At 33.0% G+C, this 27,530-nt stretch overlaps 1 protein-coding gene across 1 annotated transcript; it reads left to right on the top strand.

Annotated features, from left to right (window-relative positions):
• Positions 1–13,255: 13,255 nt before the first annotated feature.
• LOC132746309 (potassium voltage-gated channel protein Shaw-like) lies at positions 13,256–27,492 on the top strand. Its single transcript, XM_060735423.1, has 5 exons — positions 13,256–13,316; positions 19,803–19,992; positions 23,186–23,300; positions 25,515–25,682; positions 26,147–27,492. Exons 1-5 carry the CDS (start codon positions 13,256–13,258, stop codon positions 27,308–27,310), a joined length of 1,698 nt encoding a protein of 565 aa, XP_060591406.1. The 3' UTR covers positions 27,311–27,492.
• The last annotated feature ends 38 nt before the right edge of the window (positions 27,493–27,530 follow it).

Genomic DNA, 27,530 nt, shown 5'->3' on the forward strand with positions numbered 1-27,530 from the left:
AAATGCATATTTGTCAATCCCAGCACATGTACTGATCATATATATCATAAGCCGTTTTGAAAAAAAAAAATGTATTTCAACGTCTATAATAATACACTTATAGACGTTGAAATATGATTATTTATTCAAAACGGCTTATATTAAGTTTTTTTGATATATTTGATCAGTACATGTGCTGGGATTGACAAATATGCATTTTATTTGGATTTATAAGGCGTTTTGAGCTCCACACCCAAAGTGTCTGTGGTCAGGTGTCCAGTATGCTGATCAAATGCAACCTTATCTAATCTTGTCGCGTACTTAAAACCTTACGTTACACTGTTGATTTAAATACTAGAAACTGTACAGTTCTTTTGCCTAACAAACTATATTTTGTCGTATGTATTACTTATATATGATCATATTTTATTCAAGATATATTCCTAGCGTATTGATATATTTGGAGAGAAAAAAAGACATTAAATATTGATTGCTCACCTTTAAGGACAGTAATTCTATGTATGTGCACTTTGCGGATTTATGCAAGATTTATGCAAGATTTATGCATGCTACATTAGCCAGTGATAAATACGTTGTTATATGCCGTTGCACGTACCTGACATTTTTGATAAATGGAAGATATGCACCGAAAATGATAATAATTATCTTATATGACAAAAGGACAACTTAAAGACAGTAAAGTAATTATGTTTATGGATATAGAGAAGTGAGTTTATTACAATGAAGGTTTAGAAATGGATATATAATTATATGTGCCCATCAAAGCCAGGCAGCATGAAAAATATTAATTGAAAAATTATAAAGTTTTGAAAATTTTTGCTATTTTCGATGTGTTGTAATCAGAGTTTTAAAGTAAAAATCATAAGTGGAGAAGAGCCTCAAAGCTGGACTGTGATTGTGTTTAACTACTACCGAATAATGCGGTTATTTCGGAAGGAAACTGGACTTTGTTTCATTCTATGCTTTATTTAAATGGACTGCTTTAAAACGAGTAAGTTTTTTTTATCAAATAATATTTGCTTTCTTTCAGATACATGTAATTCATTTTTTTATTTTTTTTTATTTATTTATTTTGGTAAATTTCAATGATTTCAATGATCTACGCCTACTTACCTATTTACATGTGAGCTTACATGAAATCCTCTTAACCTGTCTAAAATTTTGTTAAAATGCATGTACATTATTTTTTTCAAAGACTTAATCATCATTCTCCGTGTAATAATGATAATAATTTAACAGTTGTGGTCGATCGGGGGTTATGGGGGTCGGGCTCCATTACCGAGTGCTTCAGATCATTGGCCTTGAATTGCGCGCGCCTCACCATTGTAAACTCTAACCTGTCAAAGGTTTAGATTCCTACAGGAGGTGTTTGGTTTTATCAGGTGCCCGCTTGTGCCCGGAATAGTGCTCCAAAGAGTATGTCAAAATACACACTTTTTCAACCGAATACTTCAGTTCTGGTATAAAAAAAACAGTACTCGCTGTTTTTATTCACAAATTAAGTCAGGCTAACTGAATTTCATGATTTGTTTTAAATCCTTAAAAAATACATTTTAATTGATAACTCCGCGGTATCTTTTCAACATACTTCTAGTAAAGATGTCTGAATCAGTCCTGAGTGTTTTAAATCGTTTATATACAATTTATCATATCAAATATTTATAAATTTATATCTAATTGGGGCAGTGTCACATGAAGTGACCAGTGATCACCCCCTAAATTAACCTCAGTCGAAATTCCAAGAAAAATAAGCACGTCAGAGATTGTTTCCATGTATTGTGACGATAATTAGATAAAACAAGAAGTTATTAATGTTGACACACATTTCATTAGGTTATACAGAGTTTACGGTTATATCTGAGGTAGCCCAATGACCAAAAAAAAATAACATAAAATATCACTAATGTACTTTGGGCACCCGCGGGTGTACCATAATATTTACTCATACCCCCCCCCCCCCCTCCAAATACCTGCCCATACGGGACCTTTGATTTCTTTAAGGGTTGAATAGTGAATACTGCTTAAGCCGACGACCTTTTTATAAATCAAAAGAAAGCAGATATAATATACACTTGTATCTAGTAGAATGAAACAATTGAGCCGCGTCACGACAAAACCAACATAATGGGTTTGCGACCAGCATGGATCAAGACCAGCCTGTCTGATCAGGATCCATGCTGTTCGCTATCAGTTTCTCTACTTGTAATAGGGTTGGTAAACGAAGGCATGGATCCTGATCAGACTGCGCGGACCCATTATGTTGGTTTTGTCGTGACGCGGCTCAATTCATGTTTGTATCTGTATTTGAGTTTATTTATACTCGCCATGGGTTGCCCATATGGGCTAGTCCTCCAGAAGAGTATTAGTCACTTTAGATTTTTGGATTATAGTGCAAGATACAGAAATATGCCCCAATTACAGAAGCTTTTCCTGGTTCTTTAGGATGTCAAGTGATCAAACACTCATAAACGAAACCTCGATTTAAAGTCTCATCCGGAAGGCTGATTAGTAATTTTAGTTGGCCAACCCCGGGAATCGAACCCACAATGTCGAGATTCACACTATAACCGACAAAGCTAAGCAGGTTCATGTCGTGACGGACTTATACATAGGCAGGATAATTTGAAAGACCATGATATAGGCGGCAGGTGACTCGCACATGAGCAAACTGAAACGGTGCGTAATGGTCTGACGGTTAAAATGGCTTGTTTTTTTTTCTTTCTTTTTTTTCTTACGTGTCTTATTTTGCTGATCAAGGACTGATTTAAAAAAGATATATTATGTTCATCTTTTGGAAAAATACTACATGTTTTATTGCAGATACTTATTGAAATCTAGGCTAGGAAATTATTACTATTTAAAATTTAAATAAGAGAATGTTCAACTTTATCTGGGAAGCTGCATACCCTATCATTGGTCAAGTTGATTTGGTCCTTTCTTTAAAAAAAACTGCCAGTTTTTATGACACTTTGTATTCTTTATGTGTTTACCTATATTGAGTAGAGTTTAAAACATAAAATATCTTAAAGTTTAAAAGAGACAAGCAATTATCAGCATTTTCAGATATCAAATTTCAGCATAATATAGCTAAGTTTATTAATAAGTGTTGAGGGTTCAAAATATATACATATCTTGAATATCATAAATAGAATCTTGCTTGTATGTAATAATAAAAAAAAGTGACATATATTCTTTCATTAGATATACAAGCAAGTTTTTTTTCAAGTTTTTATTTGTTTGGGATTTGTTTGGGTCGTCAGACCAAACAAATAATGGTAGCGAAATTTCAGAGTCTAATGCTGTTAATTGCAATTGCCTAAAGTAGTCCACTTTTTTGAAGCGGTTACTTCCCTTTATATGTACACTAACGCCGAAAAAATCAGGGAGATCAATGCGTAAAGATTGTCAAATGACAGTCAAATGACAGGCGCATTAATTTTCAAGCAAAGTAGTTCCCAAATGGTCGAAGATTTCTAATATTGTTTCATTCTTTATAGATAAACATCTTACAGAAAGCTCCATGATTAATGATTATTTACATCTGTGTTAAACAACAGGTTTAGCATCGAAATAATAAGAGTTACAAACCCTAATTTAGAATAATATGGTTTTCTTCATACCATCGATATATAACTTCACCGTGGCCGAGGGGTTTGCACGCTCGCTTAAGAATCGAGAGGTCTGGAGTTCAGATCCCAGTTGAGCCAACTCATTTTTTTTTTAATTTTTAAGTCAAATAAAAATTGAATTGACTATCAGTGTTGCAATTAGTCTTATAGCAAATTTACTACAGTTAAAATACTGGAAAACATTAGTGGCACTATACAAAAAAAATTGATTATAATCTCACAACCTTCACCTGTTTAACATTCTGAGACCCAAACAAATTCAGCGCCTTCTGTGCTTTGCTTTTTTATTTCTATCATTCGTCAAATAATGGCCAATCGGCGCGCGCATATTATTATTTTTTCCAATAGATTCTCTACACCTGAACTTATTCATTACTTCGACATCAGTTCGACTCAGACTCGTTTGAAAATATGTTCCAATACTTTTTCGGAAAGTGTTTTCCTTAGTTATCTCCAGTTAGATTTTCTTTACTTTATTTTAATGAAATAAAAAGGATTTATCTTGGCAATAAAATACACTGAAAATTTGAGTTAATTATGCAAGCTATAAGAGGCCACGTGATTAACACCGCCGCCACAAGTAAGTAAATTATTATCAGTTCGAAAATGAGTAATGCTCATTTTTGACGTCCCCCTGGCGGGATTCGAGTACACGTCAACGTGAACTAAATGATTCCGAGTAGGTCTGCTACCCTATAGCCACTTTGCCTTTGATGTTCCATGCAATATTGTATTTATTACAGTACAGTTGATTAAACATTTTTCTATATTCTAGTAGTCATAACATTTATTTAAACCTTTTAATTCGAATAATCTGTAAAATAATGTCCTAATTGTCAGAATCATTTTTAAAACTCGATGTTTATTTTGTTTTCTTAATAATGTGACAATCTTCAATCTTCGCTGATCGTTGTGAAAAACTGATGGCGCTATCAGTATTCCGTAGACTTGTGATCCTGTCCAACCAGAGAAATTAACTCTAAATAAAATTATACATTTGTAAAGCTGGCTGAAGTTTTTTTCCTGTACAAGAAATAAAAAAACTTATCTAACGAGGAGATGCTTCTTTATTTTTGTGTTGTTGGAAATGAAATATAAAGCTATAGTCTAACTTACATCTCACAGAGCCCCGGTAGACGTCTGGGGTGATCCGGGAACGACCGGGGTACGACCGGGAACAACCAGGGTACATCCATACTCGACCCCGGATGGGGATGATCCGGGGTATGATATAGCCGGTGAGCTACGGTAGAACCCCGGTATATGCCGGCAGAGCCCCGGTAACTACAGGCAGAGCAACGGAGGATAAAGGTAGAGCTACGGTTTATCCCGGTAGAGCCCCGGCAAAGCCCGGATCATTTCAAAAGAATAAGGACAATTTGCGATGATGGCACTTGTTTGTATTAAAAGCCTTCTCTTTTACCTTCTATCCAGTATAGCATAAGGATTTTTCAGAAAATCATCATGAATTACTATTCTGGAACAATAAATAATATATTAAATAAAAATTATGTATCAATGTTATCATTTTTGGGCGTTTTCAATCCACCGGGGTTCTACCGGGGCTCTGCCTGGATCGTCCTGGGCTCTGCCGGGGCTCTGCCTGGATCGACCGGGGCTCTGCCTGGATCGACCGGGGCTCTGCCTGGGTCAAACGGGGCTCTTCCGGCGTCATCCGGGAACGACCGGGGAAGCACCGACATGAACCGTAGCCTCACCTGGGCTCTGCCTGGATGATCCGGAGCGCATCCTGGGTGGTTAGTAGGGAACTACCGTAGTGCTGCCGGGGTAAGTGTGACCGCAACAATAATTTCATCCCGGATCGTCCCGGATCATCCCGGTAACTTACCGGGATGGTCCTGGGCTCTGCCGGGAGTAAGTGAGACCGCAGCTTTAGGGATATAGTAACATTACTCTACATCTTGTACCAACAGAAGTACATCAACATAATATTGTATTCCTAGAAAAGATTTCGCGCGTTTTAAGTTAACGCTTTTCGCGGTAGGCATGATTCCGCGAATCTTTATACCCGCGAAAATATGTCACTTATAACAAATCCGCGAACATTTCTAGCTTCAACCAAATAAAAACATAAACGTGCAGAATATTTATTATAATCTACTTACACAAGAAACATATAAACACAGGTGCTAAAGAAATGTGTAAAAAATATATATGCATGTTATAGATACCTGTTTGTCAATTATTAGTAATTATCATGCTTATTGACGTTATTCGCTGGTCACGGCGTATACATAAACATTTACAGTTTGCGTACATAGAATGATGTTATTTGCTTGGAGTAGGTGTAATCCTTTGTTAAAAGTACAATAGTGATCAAGTGTTACATTGATAAACAGCAATTATGTTGTTATAATGAAAGCGATGTACTGTCCGATACTGTGTAATAAATTCAGGGGGTCGAACGTATAGCGGTGCGATACTCCTTTAAGCGAGGTGATTTCATGCGATACGCCGTAATGGCGGATTTACCCGTGTAAACACACGTCAGAGTGAGTGTTTTTTATTAAGTATTTCATAAATCTTCGATTACAATTGCATATTTTGTATTGAGGATGTGAAGATAGGACCGACACACATTTCGTCAAAATTACAGAGGCCTAAATTCATAATTAAAAAAGTTATTGAAGGTAAACTGACGGCAACTAATTTTGGGTCGGTGAATAAAATCGCTTAATGCAAGCTTATATTAATATAGTTAATTTCTTTTTCTTCTTTATTCTATAAGAGTAATCATAATTGAGTTGCATAGCAAGTACCTTTGTGCTCCGATATACATAGACGCTTACTGGTCAAAATATTTAAATGTACGCTGGATTTTAGTGCGATAAAATAACTGTACGCTGTTAAAGGTTCGATATTTTTCATTATCACATCTGCTGTACATGTTTTCCTATGATTATACTAAGATATCCTTGAAATAAAAGTTTTGTATAACAATCTATATAAGTGTTTGAACTTAATTTGAATAATTAATAATAATTATCCTGTGATAATTAGGAGTTGGAAAAAAGTAACCTTTACTCTAAGATCTTAGATAAAAAGTAGGAATTTGACCAAAATATGTAAGAATGAATTTAAGAAACCAATTAAGAAATATTGTATAAATTAACTCACTTTCAAAGCAGAACGTTTCAGAAAAATAGCATTTAATATGTGATATAAGGGCTGTTTTACTTCATGAGGTTCTAAGATCTTTTGTACATGCTGCTGTCAAACTGATATTTTTTACATATTATAAATAGAATTGAACATTTCAAACAACCTATAAAATACAGTGAAAGTACATTTCTCTACTGTTCTAGAGATAGAGACTGAGAACCAGGTGGTAAAAATCTTTAGGTGGTAAAATTCTTTTCTAAAATGTTGCTTAGAACAGGCTATTTTTGTAGTGCACATGATTGTGGCCGGTCAGGAAAAAACACAAAACTTCAATTTCAAACTTCAGTCAGTCATTAAACACCAAACAGCTCAGTGTCTTTCTTAGGAACAGCTGATGCTCACATGTGCAAATACACAGTTGTAAATGTTGCAGAGCAATTAAAACATTACAAATTGATTAACAAACAAAACTACTGCCAGATAGGTAAAGTACCACAAGTACAAATGCTGACACATGTGCAAATAAACAAAAAGCTATAGAGTATATAATATTAGATTGAGTCACACTGCTTATGGAGTAGTATATAAATAACACATGGGTTTGTGGGTTACAGTTAAAATATCATCCAAAAAAATACTGTTAGCCAAGGTGTTAGCCGAGGGAAACAGTATTTTTAGGAGGGTTGATATTTTTACTGTTACTCACAAAAACATGTGTATTATTTATTTTATTTCCCGATCTATAATACATTTATTTACATAAAAACACGTGCCCAGATTTTATACTGTTAAAAAGTGCTGTTGGCCTGTAACAGTACAAATCTCTTGGTACACTTGCTTTAACAATAAGAGTAACCCCTAGTGGAAATGAATATTTACAAAAAGGTGAGGGGTAATGCTATACATTAAATGTTGCAGAGAAAGCCTGGTTTTAAAAGTAAATATACTGGCAGATATGTTAAATCACTAAAAGTATGAATGCTTTCATAAGCAAATACACAAAGCTGTTTGGTATACACTGGTTATGGAGTAGTATAGTTATATATCCAAAGCGACAGAGCTAATGACAAACATCAGAATTACTGAAATACAATGATGTGCTCTGTATATAATATATAACATCCAATCCATAGAGGAAATCAAACCAGTATTTTTTTTTATAAATTTCAAGTTCCATAGCAAAATAAAAAATAAATAAATAAATAAATGGAAGAAACAAAACGAATATTATCGTGACTATTGATTACTTGATAGAATTTCAAATTTCTGTGCATAACTTATCTCATTTGAATGATTAACCTTTGTGAGAAAAGAATATTTAAATTAACTATATCATAGTATAATACATAAATTGACACTGTTGTTTTAATTGACACTGTGGTTTACATATGATTAACATACAAACTCAAAACTTGATATTTCATCAACATTGAATAAGAATGTACTGTAATGAGGAAGTTGCCACAGAAAAACATACCAACATTTGTGCGTACAGTTGGTTTATCGGACCAAATATTAGGCGTACAGTAAGAAAACTGGAAATATTTTATATATTTTCGGATAGATATGGAAAACTACTTTTGTATATCGTTTTGTTTTCAAAAATAAACATGTTGGGACTTAAACTAATCGAATATCTCGTTTTAAAACGACTGATACATTATTCGTTTGCATGTGCATATCAGGTTGACGGTTGAATTTTCAGCAACAAATACCTCAATAACTTCCTCAATTCTATAAAATTTAGTATTTTATTTTGAGAATCATGCACAATTATAAGTTCTGATCAGCATGCACAATGCTATTCTTCAAAAATTACAATAGACAACAAATATTTGAAAAAAAACATGCTCATACCCACTTTCGTTATCGCTACCCTCCGCCATTAGGGCGTATCGCTTGAATTCACCTCGCTTAAAGGAGTATCGCACCGCTATACGTTCGACCCCCTGAAATTACTTATCGACATTTTGAAGATAAAGACAGTTATAATTCAAATGAGAATATAAGCTAATGGGTGTGACTAAATATTACTTAATGGCATAGTGAAGAAGGTAAGGAATTTAAGTAAAAAGTGTTCACGTAATAACCGTCCGTGTTCAACAGGTCAACAAATAAAAAGGTATCGAGTAACGTAGCGCTTTCGGCGCGACTTGTTAAACAAATACAATAATTAAAAGTACCCAACAGGCAAGGTCACGCCTCCAAAATCTGTAATTCAGGCCGTAGCGACTTAATATTCGCGAAATTCGCGGTTACTACAAATCCGCGAAAGTTTGTCTCCGCGAAAATGCCGACGTTGTGAAAAACGCGAACTATTGTATCCGCGAACATTTCTAGGAATACAGTATCCCATAAAGTATATAAATGATATTAATTTTTTTCCTGCCTGTTTTATTATTAATAATACATGTTGGTTTTTGTTGTTGGTGTTGTTTTTTGTTTTGTTGTTGTTGTTTTTTGGGGTTTTTTTGTTGTTGTTTTTTTTTGGAGGGGGGGATTTTTTTATGTTGCTTTTGTTTGCTTGTTTGTTTGAGGGTGCATTTTTGTGGGTGTTGTTGTTGTTTTTGACTACTACAGTGCTAATACGCACACAGTACGTGTAAATAAAACCACAATTAGTTGGCATGTCTAATTTTCAAGAATCTTACATTGCCTTGTTAAAAAAATATAACACATTTGTTATAAAATCTCGTTGTATACACGAGAACATCATAGCTTCCTCCCAATATCACATTAACAATACTCGAAATGTTTACATGTACAACTTTTAAAATGTATTCGAATAAATATTATTTCATTACCAGTACCTTTACCCCCGAGTCTTTTATACAATATTGTGACATCTTTCCTCTCAAAACGACATTTTATTTTCGGAAATTTAAAATACTTTTCGCTTGTTAGAGTTTTTGTTGAATTATTTTCTGTGTTTTTTTGTTATAAGAAAATACATCAAAATATTAAAGAGTAGTCACTTCTATTATTTTAAGAGTAGTTACTTTCGTTGCTTTTCAAGTAGTCATTTTCATTGATTTTGAGAACTCACTTTCAGTGCTTTCTAGTAGTCACTTTCTTCACAGATTGAATTAATAATTGGTGACTATGAAATAATTCTTACCGCTTAAAAATAAGAAAGTCTTTGTTAACATTTATAAATACTGTGTAATAATTATCTTGATTTTTTTTTTGGGTAAATTTCAATGATTTATGTTAACTGTCTCTGCGTCTACTTACTATGGTGGCTGATTTGGAACAATTTGTGCATCGTGTTATCGCTACCGACAGCACGACAAAACGGCAAACGGCGCGTTGTCGCACTGTCGTCTTGTCGCCATGTCGCTAACAATGCATGCCAAATGAAGCTGGATTTTCTATAATTGGTCAAGTTGATTGGGTCCTTTTAAAAAAAAAAAGAACCAGCCAGTTTTTTTTAATTATACTATGTATTCCTCCTTTTTTTCCTTTCATATGTAGAATTTAAAATGTAACATATCTTCTCTGTGTGCACTCAAAAACTCAAAAGATGTTTAAATTTACACTTTAAAGGCATGTTATACGTCAGAAACGAATATTTTTTTTATTATTCAGAAAGGTCAAACATGAGCTTTAAATACAAAATCACTATAACTGAAATTATTCGTAGAAAGGTATAGACAATTTTTTTTAGGTTATTGGGCAATGAGTTACCCTTTGAAAACTATAACAGGACATCAAAAACAAAAAGTTTTTTCACGAATAAAAATAAAACCACTTCCGGGACATAATGGGTCTTTAAATAGACTGTGCAGCGATTATCAGCATTTCCAAATATCATATTTGAGAACACAAAATATCTTTAACTTTTGCAAAGTTTATTAATGAGTGTTTGAGGGTTATATACATAAATTGAATATCTTAAATAGAATCTTGCCTGTATGTAATCATAATATATGATATTAATTCTTTCATTAGATCTACAAGCAGGTTTTTCAAGTTTTTCTTATTTATATCATTCGTCAAATAGTGATCAAAGCGGCGTTAAATTTATTCGCGCGCATATTATTATCATTTCCATTAGATTCTACATCCCTGACTTATTCATCGACATCAGTTCGACTCAGTCTCGTTTCGAAATATGTTCCAGTTAGATTTTCTTTAGTTTATTTTGATTGATAAAAAGGATTTATCTTGGCAATAAAACACACTGAATTTTTGAGTTAATTATGCAAACTACAAGAAGTCAAGTGATTAACACCGCCGCCACAAGTAAGTAAATTATGATCAGTTCGTAATTGATAATGACGTCCCCCCCTGGCGGGATTTGAGCACATGTCTACGAGAAATAAGTGATTCCGAGTCTGCTACCCTGTAGCCACTATGCCTTTGATGTCCCATGCAATAGTGTCTTTATTGCCTTAAGTTGATTAAACATTTTTCTCTAACTATTTTAATATTCACAAAATTTATTTAAACCATTAAATTCGAATTATCTGTAAAATGCCTTAATTATCACAATAAATTCTTTATAATATGACAATCTTAAATCTTCGCGGATACCTAACTGATGAAGCTATTAGTATTCCGTAGATCCTGTGTTGAAAAACACAAAACAGAACTGTGCATTTGTAAACTGGCTGACAAATCTGAAAAATGTCTTCGGTACAAGGATTAAGAAAAACAATACCGAACCGAACGAGTTGTTTCTTAATTTCATAGTTTTGAATTTATGGAAATGAAAAAAGGGTTCTGAAAATTGCTCTACGAAAGGACAATGTACTACATGTCAAAAAATAAAATTATATATAATTATAAATATTTCTCTTACCTTTTTATATTTAATAATACTTGTTTGTTTGGTTGCTGTAGTTTTGTTTTGTGTTGTAATTGTTGTATTTATTTATTTACTTTTGTATATGGAGCTATTTAGCACACAGTGCGTAGAATTAAAACCACAATTAGTTTGTATGTATTAACAAAAACAATGTATTCAGGAATCTTACATATTCTTGTTAAATAAACATAACACATTCGTTATTTAATCTCGTAACATACGAGAACATCCTATCTTTCAATACCATACCAACGTAATGTAGTTGCTTAATCGGTTAATGTTATTTTAAGAACAAGCTGTTATATTTTACTCCAAACGTTAAACATTGAATTTCATAAAACATTTTTTTTTGATAAAATTATACTAGTTAACAATACTCGAAATGTTTACATGTACAGAAATGTATTAGAATAAATGTTATTTTATTACCAGTACCTTTACCCTCGAGTCTTTTATACATTATTGTGACATCTTTCCATCCGCCTATTATTTCGTTTGGAAATATTTTCCAAATATCCGATATCTAAAAGGTTTTCGTTTGCTAGAGTTTTCGTTGAATCATTTTGAGTGTTAGCATAAAAAAACCTGTTTTTGTTATAAGAAAGAACATCAAAATCTAAAATTAAAATATGCAAACTACAAGAAACCACGTGATTAACACCGCCGCAACACGTAAGTGAATTATATTCAATTCATATTTTGACGTAGATTTGTCAAGTAATCCTTGGCTTTCGAGTTGTCGCTTCCATTATTTTCGAGTAGTTATGATACTTTCGAGTAGTCATTTTATTGCACTTCCATTATTTTTGAGTAGTTATTTGCGTTGATTTCGAGAACTCACTTTCACTGCTTTCTAGTAGTCACTTTCTTCACAAACTGAATTAATAATTGATGACTCTATGAAATAATTAATACCTCTCTAAAATAAGAAAGAAATACATGTGAATCCTTTTGAGCAAAATTTAATAAATATTGTGTGAATATATTCTTGATACACTACGTAATTGACCATTTTAAAGTAGAATTACAAGACACTAAATAAATATAATTATGTAATCCACAGAACAGGCGTTACTCGAAATGTCAAAATTTGAGAAACGTACGTTTTATGAATTATAGACACAAAATATTACATTTATATATTATATCATAAATATAATAGACATATATCATAGACATATAATATTAGAGACATAAAATATCAGAACAGAACAGAGTTTTTTCATAACTTTTACACACATAGGTATATCGTTCTATTCATAGAATATCATAGGTTTATATCATAGACATGAAATATTATATATTGTATTATAAACATAAAATACCGGTTATATAGACATAAAATATTATAGACATAAAATATTAAAGCCATAAAATATAAAAGACATATACCATAGACACAAATTGATATAGACATAATATTTTATAGATTATATCATAGACATAAAATATTATCGACATATATATTACAGATATAAAATATTACAGACATTTATTATAGATATGAACATAAACGATTATAGATATAATGAAATTTCACACTCAAAAAATATTTTTTTGTCCGCTTTATCTGGTCTCTGTTGTGATAAATTAAAACACATACGCTCGAATTACAATTTTCTGCTTGCTGCGTCTAGACCACGTGGTATCTTGGCTATGTTATATGCGGCGCTAAGTTCACTTTGCTTCAGTTATGGACACGAAAACGGGTTCAAACGGAATATTTGTAACAGAAAGTAGTCGCAGTAATAAAGGTACATCTTTATTTTAATTAACTTATCAATATGTAAAACTCAAACGTAATCAGTCTTTCAGTACAATTAATTCCGACGTCATGTATTGTACCAATTATAAATGATGCAGATAAACAAATTATAAATAATGCGGATATACCAATTATAAATGATAAAGACAAACAAATTATAAATAATGCAGATGAAACAATTATAAATGATAAAGACATGCCAATAATAAATGATAAAGACATATAAATTGTAAATGATAAAGATATATCAATCATACATGATTCACATATACAACTTATAATTGATGCACATATACTAACTATGAATGATAAATTATAAATATATACCAATTTTCATAAATTATGCAGATGTACCAATTATAAATGATGCAGATATACCCACTATAAATTATTAATATATACCAATAATAAATAATTAATACAAACCAATTTTTATAAACGATGCAGATATACAATTTATAAATGATGCAGATATACAATTTTTAAATGATGCAGATATACAAATTATAAATGATGCAGATATACCAGTTATAAATGATGCAGTTATACCAATTATAAATGATGCAGATATACCAATTTTAAATGATGCAGATATACCAATTTTAAATGATATAGATATACCAATTTTAAATGATGCAGATATACCAATTTTAAATGATATAGATATACCAATTATAAATGATGCAGATATACCAATTACAAATGATGCAGATATACCAATTATAAATGATGCAGATATACAATTTTTATAAATGATGCAGATATACAAATTATAAATGATGCAGATATACCAATTATAAATGATGCAGATATACCAATTATAAATGATGCAGATATACCAATTATAAATGATGCAGATATACCAATTATAAATGATGAAGATATACCAATTATAAATGATGCAGATATACCAATTATAAATGATGCAGATATACCAATTATAAATGATGCAGATATACCAATTATAAATGATGCAGATATAGAAATTATAAATGATGCAGATATACCAATTATAAATGATGAAGATATACCAGTTATAAATAATGCAGATATACCAATTATAAATGAACAAACGAAAAATTCCATGATATTAGAACAGAACAGAACAGAACAGGTTTTATTAAACTGCACAGTTTCTTGTGTTCAACAATGGATAATACATATAATATGATATTGAACGATACATATAGGATGAAAAGTGAATGAAATTATTATATATAACACAATAATGGATGAACTAATATTTTCTTAACATGCATACATAATGTAATGAAAGTAAAAAAAGCAACATGTATGTAGACATGTAAGAACAAAGAAAAAACACATGTACTTGCATTATGTGATGATGTTTGAATTCAACAGATACTTAAGATGGATATCACAGCCGTCATTCACACAAATGCTCTGCATTCTGGGTTATCTGCTGCGGTAACTATCTAACAGTCAAATGGTCAAGTTTTCACACAGTGTTATTTGTCATGAGTTGTTAAGTATTAATAGTCATTCCATGTAAGTCATTAAAGATCCTGTAACACAATTTTTTCATGGTTTTATTTCATAAATATGATGCTCAAGTTAAGATTTGTCAGTATTGTAAGTTACAATAAGCATTATTTACAAAGATATTACCCAATTGAACATTTCATGTAAATAAAGGGAGGTAATTAGAAATTCATTTTCTATAAATCCTAATTCAATTTTTCCAATAAGAAATGTATGCATGTAATTTATTTATTAAATATAATGTGCACAAAAGTACACATTTTACATATTCTTCGATGTTTGAAAATTGTTTTATTTGCATAATTATATACATATACAATTGTTCGCAAGTGAGGTATTCACACATGGGGCCCCGTAGCCGAGTGGTTAAGGTCGCTGACTTGAAATCACAGGGTCCTCACCGCTGTAGGTTCGATCCTCACTTGGGTCGAAATCTTTCATGTGGGGAAGCCATCCAGCTGGCTTACGGAAGGTCGGTGGTTCTACCCAGGTCCCCTCTCGTGCCAGAAATAATGCCCGGATGGGCACCTGGGGTCTTCCTCCACCAATAAAGCTGGAAACAGATCGACGAAAAAATCTCGGCGGCACGCTCTAAGATGGCCCGACTTGAGTGTACGGTCGCCCATATGGGCTTTCCGGCGGCGACCTGAAATAAACACATTTAAAAAAAATATTCACACAGTAACGATATCGATCACAAAACATATAGGATCTTTAATTACTTTGATACATACATCTGTTTCATTAACATTTGGGTTTGTTTTATTATTTTTTGTTCTAAATAGACTGATAAACTGTAAGTGTATCATTATCAGCAAAACACATGTAGTACTTGTCGTCTGGTTATTATTATCTTTATTAATTTACACATTAAATTACACAAAATGGATAAGTGTAAAGAAGTGCGTGTGTTTATCTTCAATTGTATCTCAGTGTTTGAAATCATTTTTTGTCCAATAGGATCGCAGTATTTCAAATGAATTGCAACACATTTACTTTGGTAAATCGGCAAAAACTGTTAATCAGTCTATAGTTAATCGATTGTTTATAAAAATGATTTAAAACACTAAGTCTGACCAATTTATTTTTGTAAATAGGTTTCTAATAAACTTTAACCTTTACATAGTTTTTTCGACTGGTGGTGGTAATTAATTAATTAATGCATTAATTTATTTATTTAAATTGTGCAATAGAGAATTAAGAACAATAAAGAAATAAAAAATTAATGTATATCAATAACAGTGGACTTTAAATTCCATACTCAGTAAAGAAAATGCTGTCAGCACGTGGTTGTCTTCCCTAGCAGCTCACATGAAACAGCATTTGGTCCACAAACCCCGTGCGAGTTCGAGTCCTGACTGAGCGTGGCCCATACTGGTTGCTTTAATCTATTGTTATTCGTCCTCTTTCGCTGCGTTCAAAAAGTGAAAGGTACTTGAGAACAGGGTTTTTCAAATAGAAAACACTGTTGAGAACAAAGAAGTACGGGTTCTGATTCTAGATACATGTATTATACAGGTGTCCGTCAGTATTATAGTAACCTGAATAATGATTTAAAATTTAAGTTTAGCAAAGTGGCAAGATTCTTTCCTTGGCTATTAACAGTATATTGAAAGAAATGGCAAATATAAAATCATACAAAATTTGTTTTAAGAATTGACATAATTTTACATATACAAATAAACTTAAATACATTCATCTGTGTGACAGACAAAGACAGACAGACAGACAGACAGAAGATTTACCTCGATAGTTTCATAGTATGAAAAAAAAGAAGAAGAAAAGAAAAAGGAATAGCAACTGGAAAGTAAAATAAAATAAAATAAAAGTTAATCTTACGATAAAATGTACCAAAATAAAACAAAACATGATAAGGCATAAGCAACTTATGGTATTATATATATTCATAAACATACGTCTCGATTCAGGTACATCCCTAAAAAAGTAAAAATGTCATGTTTCAAAATTGGAGATTTTTTTCCCTTTTTGTTTTTTATTTTCTTTATTTTTTATTTTTGTTTTTTCTTATATTTTATGCATTCAGCAACTTTACGATGGTTAATAAGAATAAAGTGTAGGAAAATAAAGATAAAAAGATGTCAGTTTATTTAAATGGATTGATAATATCAGTCTGAACACAGCCGAAGCGTGAAAAAAGATGAAAACCAAGTGCTTTTTGTACACTAAAATGACAGTCACTAAATTACGAACAGTAACGTAATTCGGTCAGTTCGACTTTCGGTTACAACTGTAAATAAAGAATAATTTTGATGCGACGATTCAATAATGATGTAACACCCAGACAAATTATCTCGGACTGTTGGATTTATAGTATAAAAAGTGATGTTCTAGTGCAACATTTATTTTTTTCTGGAGAGTTAAAAAAATCGCAACGGACGCTGTAGTTTCCAAGTTATCATTATATATATTTGAAATTCAGTTCAATAAGGAATTACAGTTTTGTTGTTAATGGACTTGATATAAAGGACGCCATAAATAAACTTTAAAGCGGGATGCTTGCTACGAGAATCCACAATGAAAGTAGAAAGTCGGAGAGAAAGTTTGGTAATTAGGTTTACTGTTTTCCACCTATCGTTTAATTTCTTTTGAAATATATATCTGTATATCTAAAGGACATTAACTCACAATGGCATGATTATAAGTTTAATATAGGTCTATTAAGTAACTTCTTTTTTTTATCAAACATTTTTTTAATATAACTTTTTGTTTTGTATTGTGTCAACAAAATTTACAAATAATTTTTTATCTTTTTTTTTAAATTATCAATTTTTTTTTGTAAATATAACTTTTTGTTTTGTATTGTATTGATAAATTTTTGTAAACGTACGCATAATGATTTTCATGGCCATTAAAGCTGCATACCCTCAGATAAGCAAGATATTTTCAAGAAAATCCACCTTGAGAAATGTTCAACTAAAAATACTCCCGATGCAAGAAATACATGTTATATGCAATTAATGACTATTTTTTTAATATTTGAAATATGCATGGAAAATGTGCCAATTGTAGACATAAACTAAAAACTAAACTATTCTAAAGTTCAAAATAGAAAAAAAAGTTTGGTTTGAAAATGGTTCATAACGACATCCGGTAGAATAGATTGTTCTAATCGGTAAATAGCAAACTGGTATTTTCTTAGATTGTTTGTTTGTTAAACTTTTCTGGAAGGGGTGAGGATTTTTCCCATTCTTTGAAGAAAATTATCTATTTGTGTTGTATTTCATTCTATTCGCGACCTAAATCATTACGCGGAACATGTTTTAGACATTACTTTAGTACAAATATAAGTTACCTATTTCAAATTTTGTAAACTATTTCTCGCTTTTAATTTTATAAACTTTGTCACTTTTGCTTTGATCTTAAGGTTTCTCTTCGACATTTCACGCACTGAAAACTTTACTATCATAAATAATGATAAAACATCTTCATTTTTACGATTTTAAAATTTTTGTTGTAACCTTTTGTTGTTTAACACACACATCTGAAATGTCTTACACGCGCCATTAAACAGATTAGTTAAAGGAACTCCACCGAGGTTAAAAAGCCTAAACAAATAAAATTTAAACTTTTTAATACATAGATTGAGTGGGCATTTAAAACAGAAAGATATTCAAAAGATAATTAAAATATATAATCAAAGCTAAATTGAAAATCGTATTTTTGTGCTATTATTAGCCCGATTTGAGTGAACCCAGGGATCATTGGTTCGAGTCCTAATCAGGTCACAACCATGTATCTTCATATGACACTAGTACTGGTTGGTTCCAGGAAGCGGACTCGAAAGTGATTAATTTAAGTTGCAAGAACTTGTTTCGCAATCGAGCTTAAATAATATGTTTAAACCAATTTGAGTGAAAAGCATTGCAATGTTGTTGTTTTTTCCAATTTTGGGTCTATTGTCACAATTACAATGGCAATACTGAAAAATAAAACACACACAGAACAACTGAATGATCTTAAACTTTGCACACTTATTATTGGTCTAGACCTACATCAAATAGAAGATTTATATCGAAAAATTATATCAAGGACCGTCATGTCAAAAACCTAAATGGAGTCCATTTTAAATAAAACAGTTTTAAAATACTACATGTGACATATAATGGTAGCGTAGCCTTGTGGTATCTGCCACTCCATTCATGGATCCGTAGGTCGAGCCCCTAGGGGATAATGACTATATGACACCAGTACTCGTTAAGCCCTGGGAACGGACAAGAGACTTGTTTAATCAGTCATAGTCGAGTCTAAATAAATAATGTCTAATATAAAAATATTCAAATTAAATATCATAACCTTGTAATGTCTCTTACATATCTCGACATAAAATGTTGTTTTTTTTTCTCGTGAAGAAAAGAAAAAAATTATAAAATAAAATCATGTCACGAATACGCTTCCGTAAATTATTCGTTCTCAATTATTCATAAGATATCATAGACTTGTTAAAGATCGGAATGGCACTCTAAGCTACTGGGGCTATCCCACTTGTCACGTGGAGTATATAATAAGCCAAAGTGAATTATAGTTACTTTATAAATAGAATCAGACCAATTGTTTGATTAAATGTTCATGTTTATTATCTTACATGTACAAATATGCAACAGCGTAAAATTTTATATATGCAAAAAATATATATAAAATTTTTATTCTCATATGCATGTATAATTAGTAATTTGTGCATTTTACCAGACTTTAAAAGCTGTATCTACGGAAAAAAGGAATCGTCAATGCAAAAGTATAGAAATAAGCTCAAATTCACATCAGAAAGATCTTTTTAAAAAGCTTTTTGGCGGGAAAAAGACGTGTATTCTCAAAGCTATCTCAGAAACGGATCGCTATAGGAAGATAATTACAACCCCAACGCCCTTTTTAGATCATTCCCAAACGAAACACAATCCGTTTTGTCATGGCCCTTACTTCATGAGAGATAATGGCAGCCATTGTTTTATTTCAGGAGGAGATGGAAGTGGCGCCATCTTTCGGAATAAAAAGCGCGGGAAAGCAAAAGGCGGACTGACTGGAATGGTGTCTGCAATGATTCCAGGGGCAAAGGTCGACTCTAAAGGTCGTGTTATGGTGAATGTAGCAACGTCAAAAGAAACGCTCACGTTCAATATCGGTGGAGTGCCGTTTGAAACGTATAAGTAAGTATACGTTAATATAAGTGACGTCATTGACCATGTCATATTTCTACATCGGGTCAACGATTTTTTATAAATCCAAGCTTCTACTATGACACAGATGTTATAAATATAAAAACAAAACTTGATTGCTACAATTCCAACGAACATTTCATATTTCTATGTTAAAATAAAAGAAAAAGTAAGTATTACATGTTCTGTCCTTATAAATTAGTTAATAAAAATATTTAAATTCGAATGTGTTAAAAATTATGAGCTTATTGAAACACTCTCGAATCCGTTCCTGGAACCAACCAGTACTAAGCAATGAGGGTAAAGTTTTTGCTCAAGGAAACATTGGCTTGCCACTGACTGTAATTGAACCCACGCTGTCAGCAGTCCTGAGAAAACTAGTCCGTTGCGGTCACAACTCGGCCACACCGCCACGACTCTAATGAATTGACATATTCACCACCTAGCATAGTACTTTTACTATAGTCAGTGGTGAATAAACGTTGAGATATCTTTCTTTTCAACCCGGGGATCGTGGGTCAGAGTCTGGCTAGGGTCTCGACACCTTTTCCCCATGTGTCAACATTACTAGGTAGTTATATGGTGTTAGAAGACACGTGAAAGGTTCTAATTACATGTAGCTTCAAACCTTTATTACATCCAAGGTAATATAAATATGTTAAGCAAAATCCATTGTACTTCATGATCTAAAAAAAAAACAAATAACTATCGTCCGATTTCCCTGTTGTGCTGCATAGAAAAGGTTTTTGAACGTATTATATTTAAGTATCTTTTTAATTTTCTTCAAGATAATAACTTTCTTTCTTCCGTACAGTCAGGCTTCAGACCAGGTGACTCAACGGTAAACCAGTTAACGTACTTGTACAACACATTCTGTAAAGCTTTAGATGACGGATTAGAAGTTAGAGCTGTGTTCTTTGACATAAGTAAAGCGTTTGATAAAGTCTGGCACAAAGGTCTTCTCTTTAAGCTGAAAGCTGCTGGAATAGACGGTTGTCTACTTAACTGGTTTTCTGACTATCTAAGTAACAGGCACCAAGCGGTTATCCTACCTGGGGTCCAATCAGACTGGTCGATAGTAAAGGCTGGAGTACCCCAAGGCTCCATCCTTGGGCCGCTACTATTTCTTGTTTTCATCAATGACATCGTGGAAGATATAGGCTCTAAAATCAATCTTTTTGCTGACGATACAAGTTTACATATTATTGTTGACAACCCTGCTTCTGCTGCTGAAAACACTTCAATCTGATATAGACAAGATATCAGCTTGGGCTGAAAAATGGCTAGTTACTTTCAAATCCATCGAAGTCTGAATCTATGGTTATCTCTCGTAAAAGAAATAAACCCTTTCACTCTTCACTTCTAATGCATAACCAACAAATAACAACTGTAAACAGTCACAAACATCTTGGCATCCACCTTTCAGACGATTGCTCGTGGCATTGTCACATTAACTATATTACCGAACGAGCTTGGAAGAGGATACACATCATGAGGAAATTGAAGTTTCAACTTGACCGTAGATCTCTTGAAGTGATATATTTAACTTTCATCCGACCGCTTTTGGAATACGCCGATGTTGTCTATCTAAACTGCACACAATATGAGAAACTGAGCTTGACAAAATTCAAAAATGAAGCGTCTCGTATTGTGTGCGGTGCTACAAAACTTGTATCATTAGACAAACTCCATAGTGAAATTCCTTGGGAATCCTTAGAATCTCGAAGAAATAATCATATGCTTATCTTACTTTATAAAATGAAAAATGGCTTAACACCAGATTACTTGTGTTCTTTACTTCCACCTACTGTAGGCGAAAATTCAAGGTACGATCTACGCAATGCTACAAATATTCAGACTTTTTCGAAACACGAACTACTCTTTATCAAAATGCTTTTCTTCCAACTGCTCTGAATAAATGGAACGCCCTTCCAACTGAAGTGCAAAATTTACGTTCACTGTTTGCTTTCAAATCCCATTTGAGACGAAGCAGCTCTAGTTGTCCGATTTATTTCTATGAAGGCGGTAGAAAATGGCAGATCTTTCATGCTCGACTTCGTACTGAAATGTAGTTCACTAAATCAGCATCTATTTAAGAAAAATATTTCTCCATCTCCACTTTGTCAGTGTGGCATAGTGGAAAGTAATTACCACTTTTTCTTTGAATGTCATCGCTATGCTGACAGCAGGGCCTCTTTTCTTAACACTATATCTACTATTTGTTCAGCAAACTCTCCAAAAGTTTATTAAATGGAGACCCAAACATTAGTGATGATGCAAACAGAAGACTGTTTGAGGCCGTTCATACATACATCCGAGAAAGCAGGAGATTCTCTTAAGCATATTCACATCAGCTCAAATCAATAAATACTTCCCATCTAAATCGCCGAACTATCCGAATGATCCACATTTAATTTATTTCTTCTTCTTTTCTATTTTGCTGAAAGTTTCTTACTTCATTTCTTTCTATCTTAATTTACGTTATTTCTCTTTAATTTTATATAACAAATGATGCAGTCTTGTATTCTCATTCATTTTTTTGTATTAATATTTGCTTTACATTATAACTAAATGTTAGAAACAATTTTGACTTTAACTTCTTAAAAAAAAATGTAAAATCAGATATATTTCAAGCAAGTCACATATACTGTCATACCGTATTTTATGCATTGTAAATCTATAAGGAGAAGGCCTTTATAAGCTCAGCTTTCGGACCCAATCCTTTTTCAGCATATTATGTTTGTATTGTGTACATTATTGTCTGTATATATATTGTGAATTTGTTCGAAATAAACTATGTTTAAACTAAAAAAAAAAAAAAAAACAAGGTTGCCTTTGAGGTCAATTGTAAACTTTTGAACTAATAATTTTAGTATTTTTTACATTCTTTGTTTCAACCAAGCAAACTCCCTCAGATTTTTCTTGGTGAGATAAATCCATTTAAGGATCATTATGCACCAGAAATGCTTAATTTTTATTTGCACCAGAAATGCTTAATTTTTATTCTTCAATGGCTTTTTATCTAAGGTATACTTTTTAAAGTTTCTACTTAGTTTGCATTGCTTTATGCCAGTGAAAAATAAACAGAATTTAAATGAGATGAATGATAATATATATTCGTCAAGAACAAACGATTCCTTTTCATATAACCATAGTAACTTCCATTTATGTTTTATACTTGCAGATCAACGCTGTTCCGTTTACCGAATAGCCCATTAGCCAACTGGAAATTCCTTGAGGAGCATTACAGACCGGAAAAGAAGGACTACTTTTTTGACAGAGACCCGGATGTTTTCCGAGTATGTTTTCATTCTATCAGTTTAATCAGATCTATGATTTATACTTTATTGCCTAATCAAAATAGCATTTTAATCGTTTTACCCTATCATACACGTGATATTAAAACATTAGACTGATAGGCCATTAGCAATGTGCTATGGAAACATTTGAAAAGAAAACGAAAAAGAAAAAAAACTTTTGTTATTCTTGTACAATATTGCCGCCTCTGCCTTTTCAAAATTTTATGCCATCCTTAAATAAACTTTGAATCAGGTTTTGTAATGTTTGTTTGTTTAGATACACACAATAAAATTTTATAGGCAGGCTCTATTTCAGAGGGTAGCGTAAATGATAACAAGTACGCATTAAAACATATAAAAACACCAAAATGTGATAAAGAAATCCCGAGGGCAATATTTTACGGTTTGTCTGATAACCCATCTAAATAAGTAAAGTTTATCTTTGACTATCTAAACTACATGAAGTTTATGGGATGTGGGACATAAGTTTTAAGTTCACACTCATAGTTGAAGGACAGGGCAAGCGGCGCCTAAATTAGCCTTACCTTTCTCTCAATAAGGTCATAATTAACAGTTTTGTCTTGGTTTGCTTAAAGATATTTTTTTCGGTTATTTTTATGGCACTTTTAATGGTTTTGCTACGAAATCATTTCTTATTTCCATTGTAACTCTAAATTGAATTTTCTTAAATGCATTATCATCATTATTGTTAAATGTCTGGAAAACTCGTCTGCTCTTATTCTAGTTAACATAGCAACTTGTCATTTAATAGAGAGAGAGAGAAAAATAGCCACTTTGTGCACATTCATGTTGGTTCGTGTAAATTAAGTTACAAAAATGTTTTGAGTTATCTCCACTGGCTGGACAAATAAACGTCGAATATTTAATGTATAAAATGCTTTCAAATGCATTGCTTTATTTACTTTCACAATGATAAATCTGTTACAATATATCTTTGCTTTCATGCTTTCTTCTTCTTCTTCTTCTTCTTCTTTTTGTACTACTTCTAATACTACTGCTACTTCTATTGCTACCACTACTTGCTACTGCCACTGCCATTGCCACCACTACTACTACTATTACAGCTATCACTACCACCACCAACACCAGTATTACTACTATCATTACCACCACCACCGCCACTACTACTACTATTACAGCTATCACTACCACCACCAACACCAGTATTACTACTATCATTACCACCGCCACTACTACTACTATTACAGCTATCACTACCACCACCAACACCAGTATTACTACTATCATTACCACCGCCACTAACTACTACTATTACAGCTTTCACTACCACACACCAACACCAGTATTACTACTATCATTACCACCGCCACTACTTCTACTATTACAGCTATCACTACCACCACCAACACCAGTATTACTACTTATCATTACCACCGCCACTACTTCTACTATTACAGCTTTCACTACCACCACCAACACCAGTATTTCTACTATCATTACCACCGCCACTACAACTAATATTACAGCTATCACTACCACCACCAACACCAGTATTTACTACTATCATTACCACCGCCACTACTACTACTATTACAGCTTTCACTACCACCACCAACACCAGTATTACTACTATCATTACCACCGCCACTACTTCTACTATTACAGCTTTCACTACCACCACCAACACCAGTATTCTACTATCATTACCACCGCCACTACAACTAATATTACAGCTATCACTACCACCACCAACACCAGAATTACTACTATCATTACCACCGCCACTACTACTACTATTACAGCTTTCACTACCACCACCAACACCAGTATTACTACTATCATTACCACCGCCACTACTACTACTATTACAGCTTTCACTACCACCACCAACACCAGTATTACTACTATCATTACCACCGCCACTACTTCTACTATTACAGCTATCACTACCACAACCAACACCAGTATTTCTACTATCATTACCACCGCCACTACAACTAATATTACAGCTATCACTACCACCACCAACACCAGTATTACTACTATCATTACCACCGCCACTACCACTACCAATTCCACTTCTAACCTTATTCTTGTCTTATTATAATTAATCTTCTACTTTTGATACATAACATTGTTTGATTTTCCTAACATATTTATGCACAAACAGTCACCAGACCATATTTTTAAATAAAATCTCATTTCAATTTCTTTACGGATTTTTTTTTTCAGGCTACACTGAACTATCTTCGAACAGGGGAACTCCATATACCGTCTTACATATGTGGTCCGGCCGCAAAGAATGAACTAGAATTTTGGGGTGTGAAACCTAATAAAATTGAAAAGTGCTGCTGGACCAATTATAACGACTGGAATTCCACACTGGAGGCCCTAAATCAGGTCAGAACAATATTAAAATCAGAAATCTAAAAATAAAACGTTGATAGGTTAGATGTTCGCTTTTATTAAATACCGCTTATGCTGGTCTTAAAGAATAAAAAGTTTTTGTCCTAACAATGAGCTTGATATTGCGTAATGGAAGACTCCGGTTCTAATCATTTTCAGTGTCAATAAAACATGTTTTGATTCGTTTATTTATAGTTGTATACGTGTTGTACCAATTATAAGAAAGTTTTCAAAACGACAAAATATCAAAGCGCAACGTACCATGAATTATTCGTAATCTTATACTTGTCTCCCTTGACATTTATCGTCATATCTCCGGTATACAACGACATAAATTTTTATTCCAAATACACACATTACTAAGTCAGTATAGCATTTTTTATTATTTGATTTAGATGTTTGAAAAATTAATATAAATTGAAGTAGATCTAACTTGTCTTAAATTGTTATTTTTTTAGCTTGAGCACGACAGGAAAGGGTCATTACTTACCCTCGAAGTTGACAAGCACAAGGAAAAAACATGGTGGAACTTAAACCAACCAAGAATATGGAACTTCCTGAACAACCCTGACATTTCGCTTCAAGCTAAACTATTTGGCTTTGTTTCTTTATTATTCGTTATCTTGTCCATCTTCTCCTTCGTGGCCGGAACAATGCCCAGCTTCCAGAAAAACGAAATTGCCCACTCTACTGGTGTCATCGCCAATATCACCCACAACGAAACAACAACAAACATCTCAACCGGAAGTACTGATTCCGGTTCCGGAAGATTATCTAAAAATACACATCCAGCGCTTTATATCATTGATATAATATGCCTTTTATATTTTACCATTGAGTATATTGTTCGCTTTGTCTTTGCACCGAAGAAGCTGCAGTTTATGACGTCACTGATGGGCGTAATTGATTTGATAGCGATTCTTCCAGATTACATTGAAATGATTGTGTACGCGGCTAATCCAGACATAAGTAGCAGCTCCAGTGTCGTTGGTTTCATTACTATCTTCAGGATCGTACGTGTTTTGAGGATATTTCGTCTGATCAAACACGTGCCTGGACTGTGGATCCTCGTGTACACGTTGAAAGCCAGCATTGGCGAGCTCGTACTTCTCACGTGTTTCATGTTGGTCGGAATTCTTTTGTTCTCATCACTCATTTATTTTGTCGAAGAACGCGCAGACTTTGAAAGCATTCCCGAAGCGTTTTGGTGGGCTTTGATCACCATGACAACCGTTGGGTACGGTGACATGTATCCGAAATCAACCCTTGGGAAATTAGTCGGGTCTATATGTGCCATGTCCGGACTACTCATGATTGGGTTTTCGGTCCCCGCACTTGTCAACAATTTCATGCTTTATTACAAACATGTACAATTTGCCCTCCAAGCCGAGAAAGAACAGTCGGAATCAAAAAATGGCGGTGAAGACAGCGAAAGTTCCTCGCGCAAAAATTCTGCGAATCAAGACAATGACTTTTTTTCGAAAAAAGAACCGGAAATGTTTCCACAAGAGAATACAGACAGGGACGCTAATGACAATAAGCGAGAAAGCTTTCCTTTGGTGTCTATTCAAGTTGAAGATGAGGACGGAAATGTCGTCTGTCCAAATAATGGCGTCGCATAATGGCGTCGTAACTGAATATTTAGAGGACATTCAAGTTTTTCTATAAATACAGGACTTACTTTCATGAGTGGCAGTAGCCACGCCACGAGTGAAATATGATAATTTTCCTACGAGATGAAAATAAATCCTGTATTTATAAAAAAATCTTGAATTTTCTGTTTATTATATACAATTTGAAAGGCTCCTTAGATTTTGTGAACTGCGAAAAATTTAAAAAAAT

Source organism: Ruditapes philippinarum, unplaced genomic scaffold (genome assembly GCF_026571515.1).
Source record: "Ruditapes philippinarum isolate M1 unplaced genomic scaffold, ASM2657151v2 ctg11991_1_1_1_1, whole genome shotgun sequence".
NCBI lineage: Eukaryota > Metazoa > Mollusca > Bivalvia > Venerida > Veneridae > Ruditapes > Ruditapes philippinarum.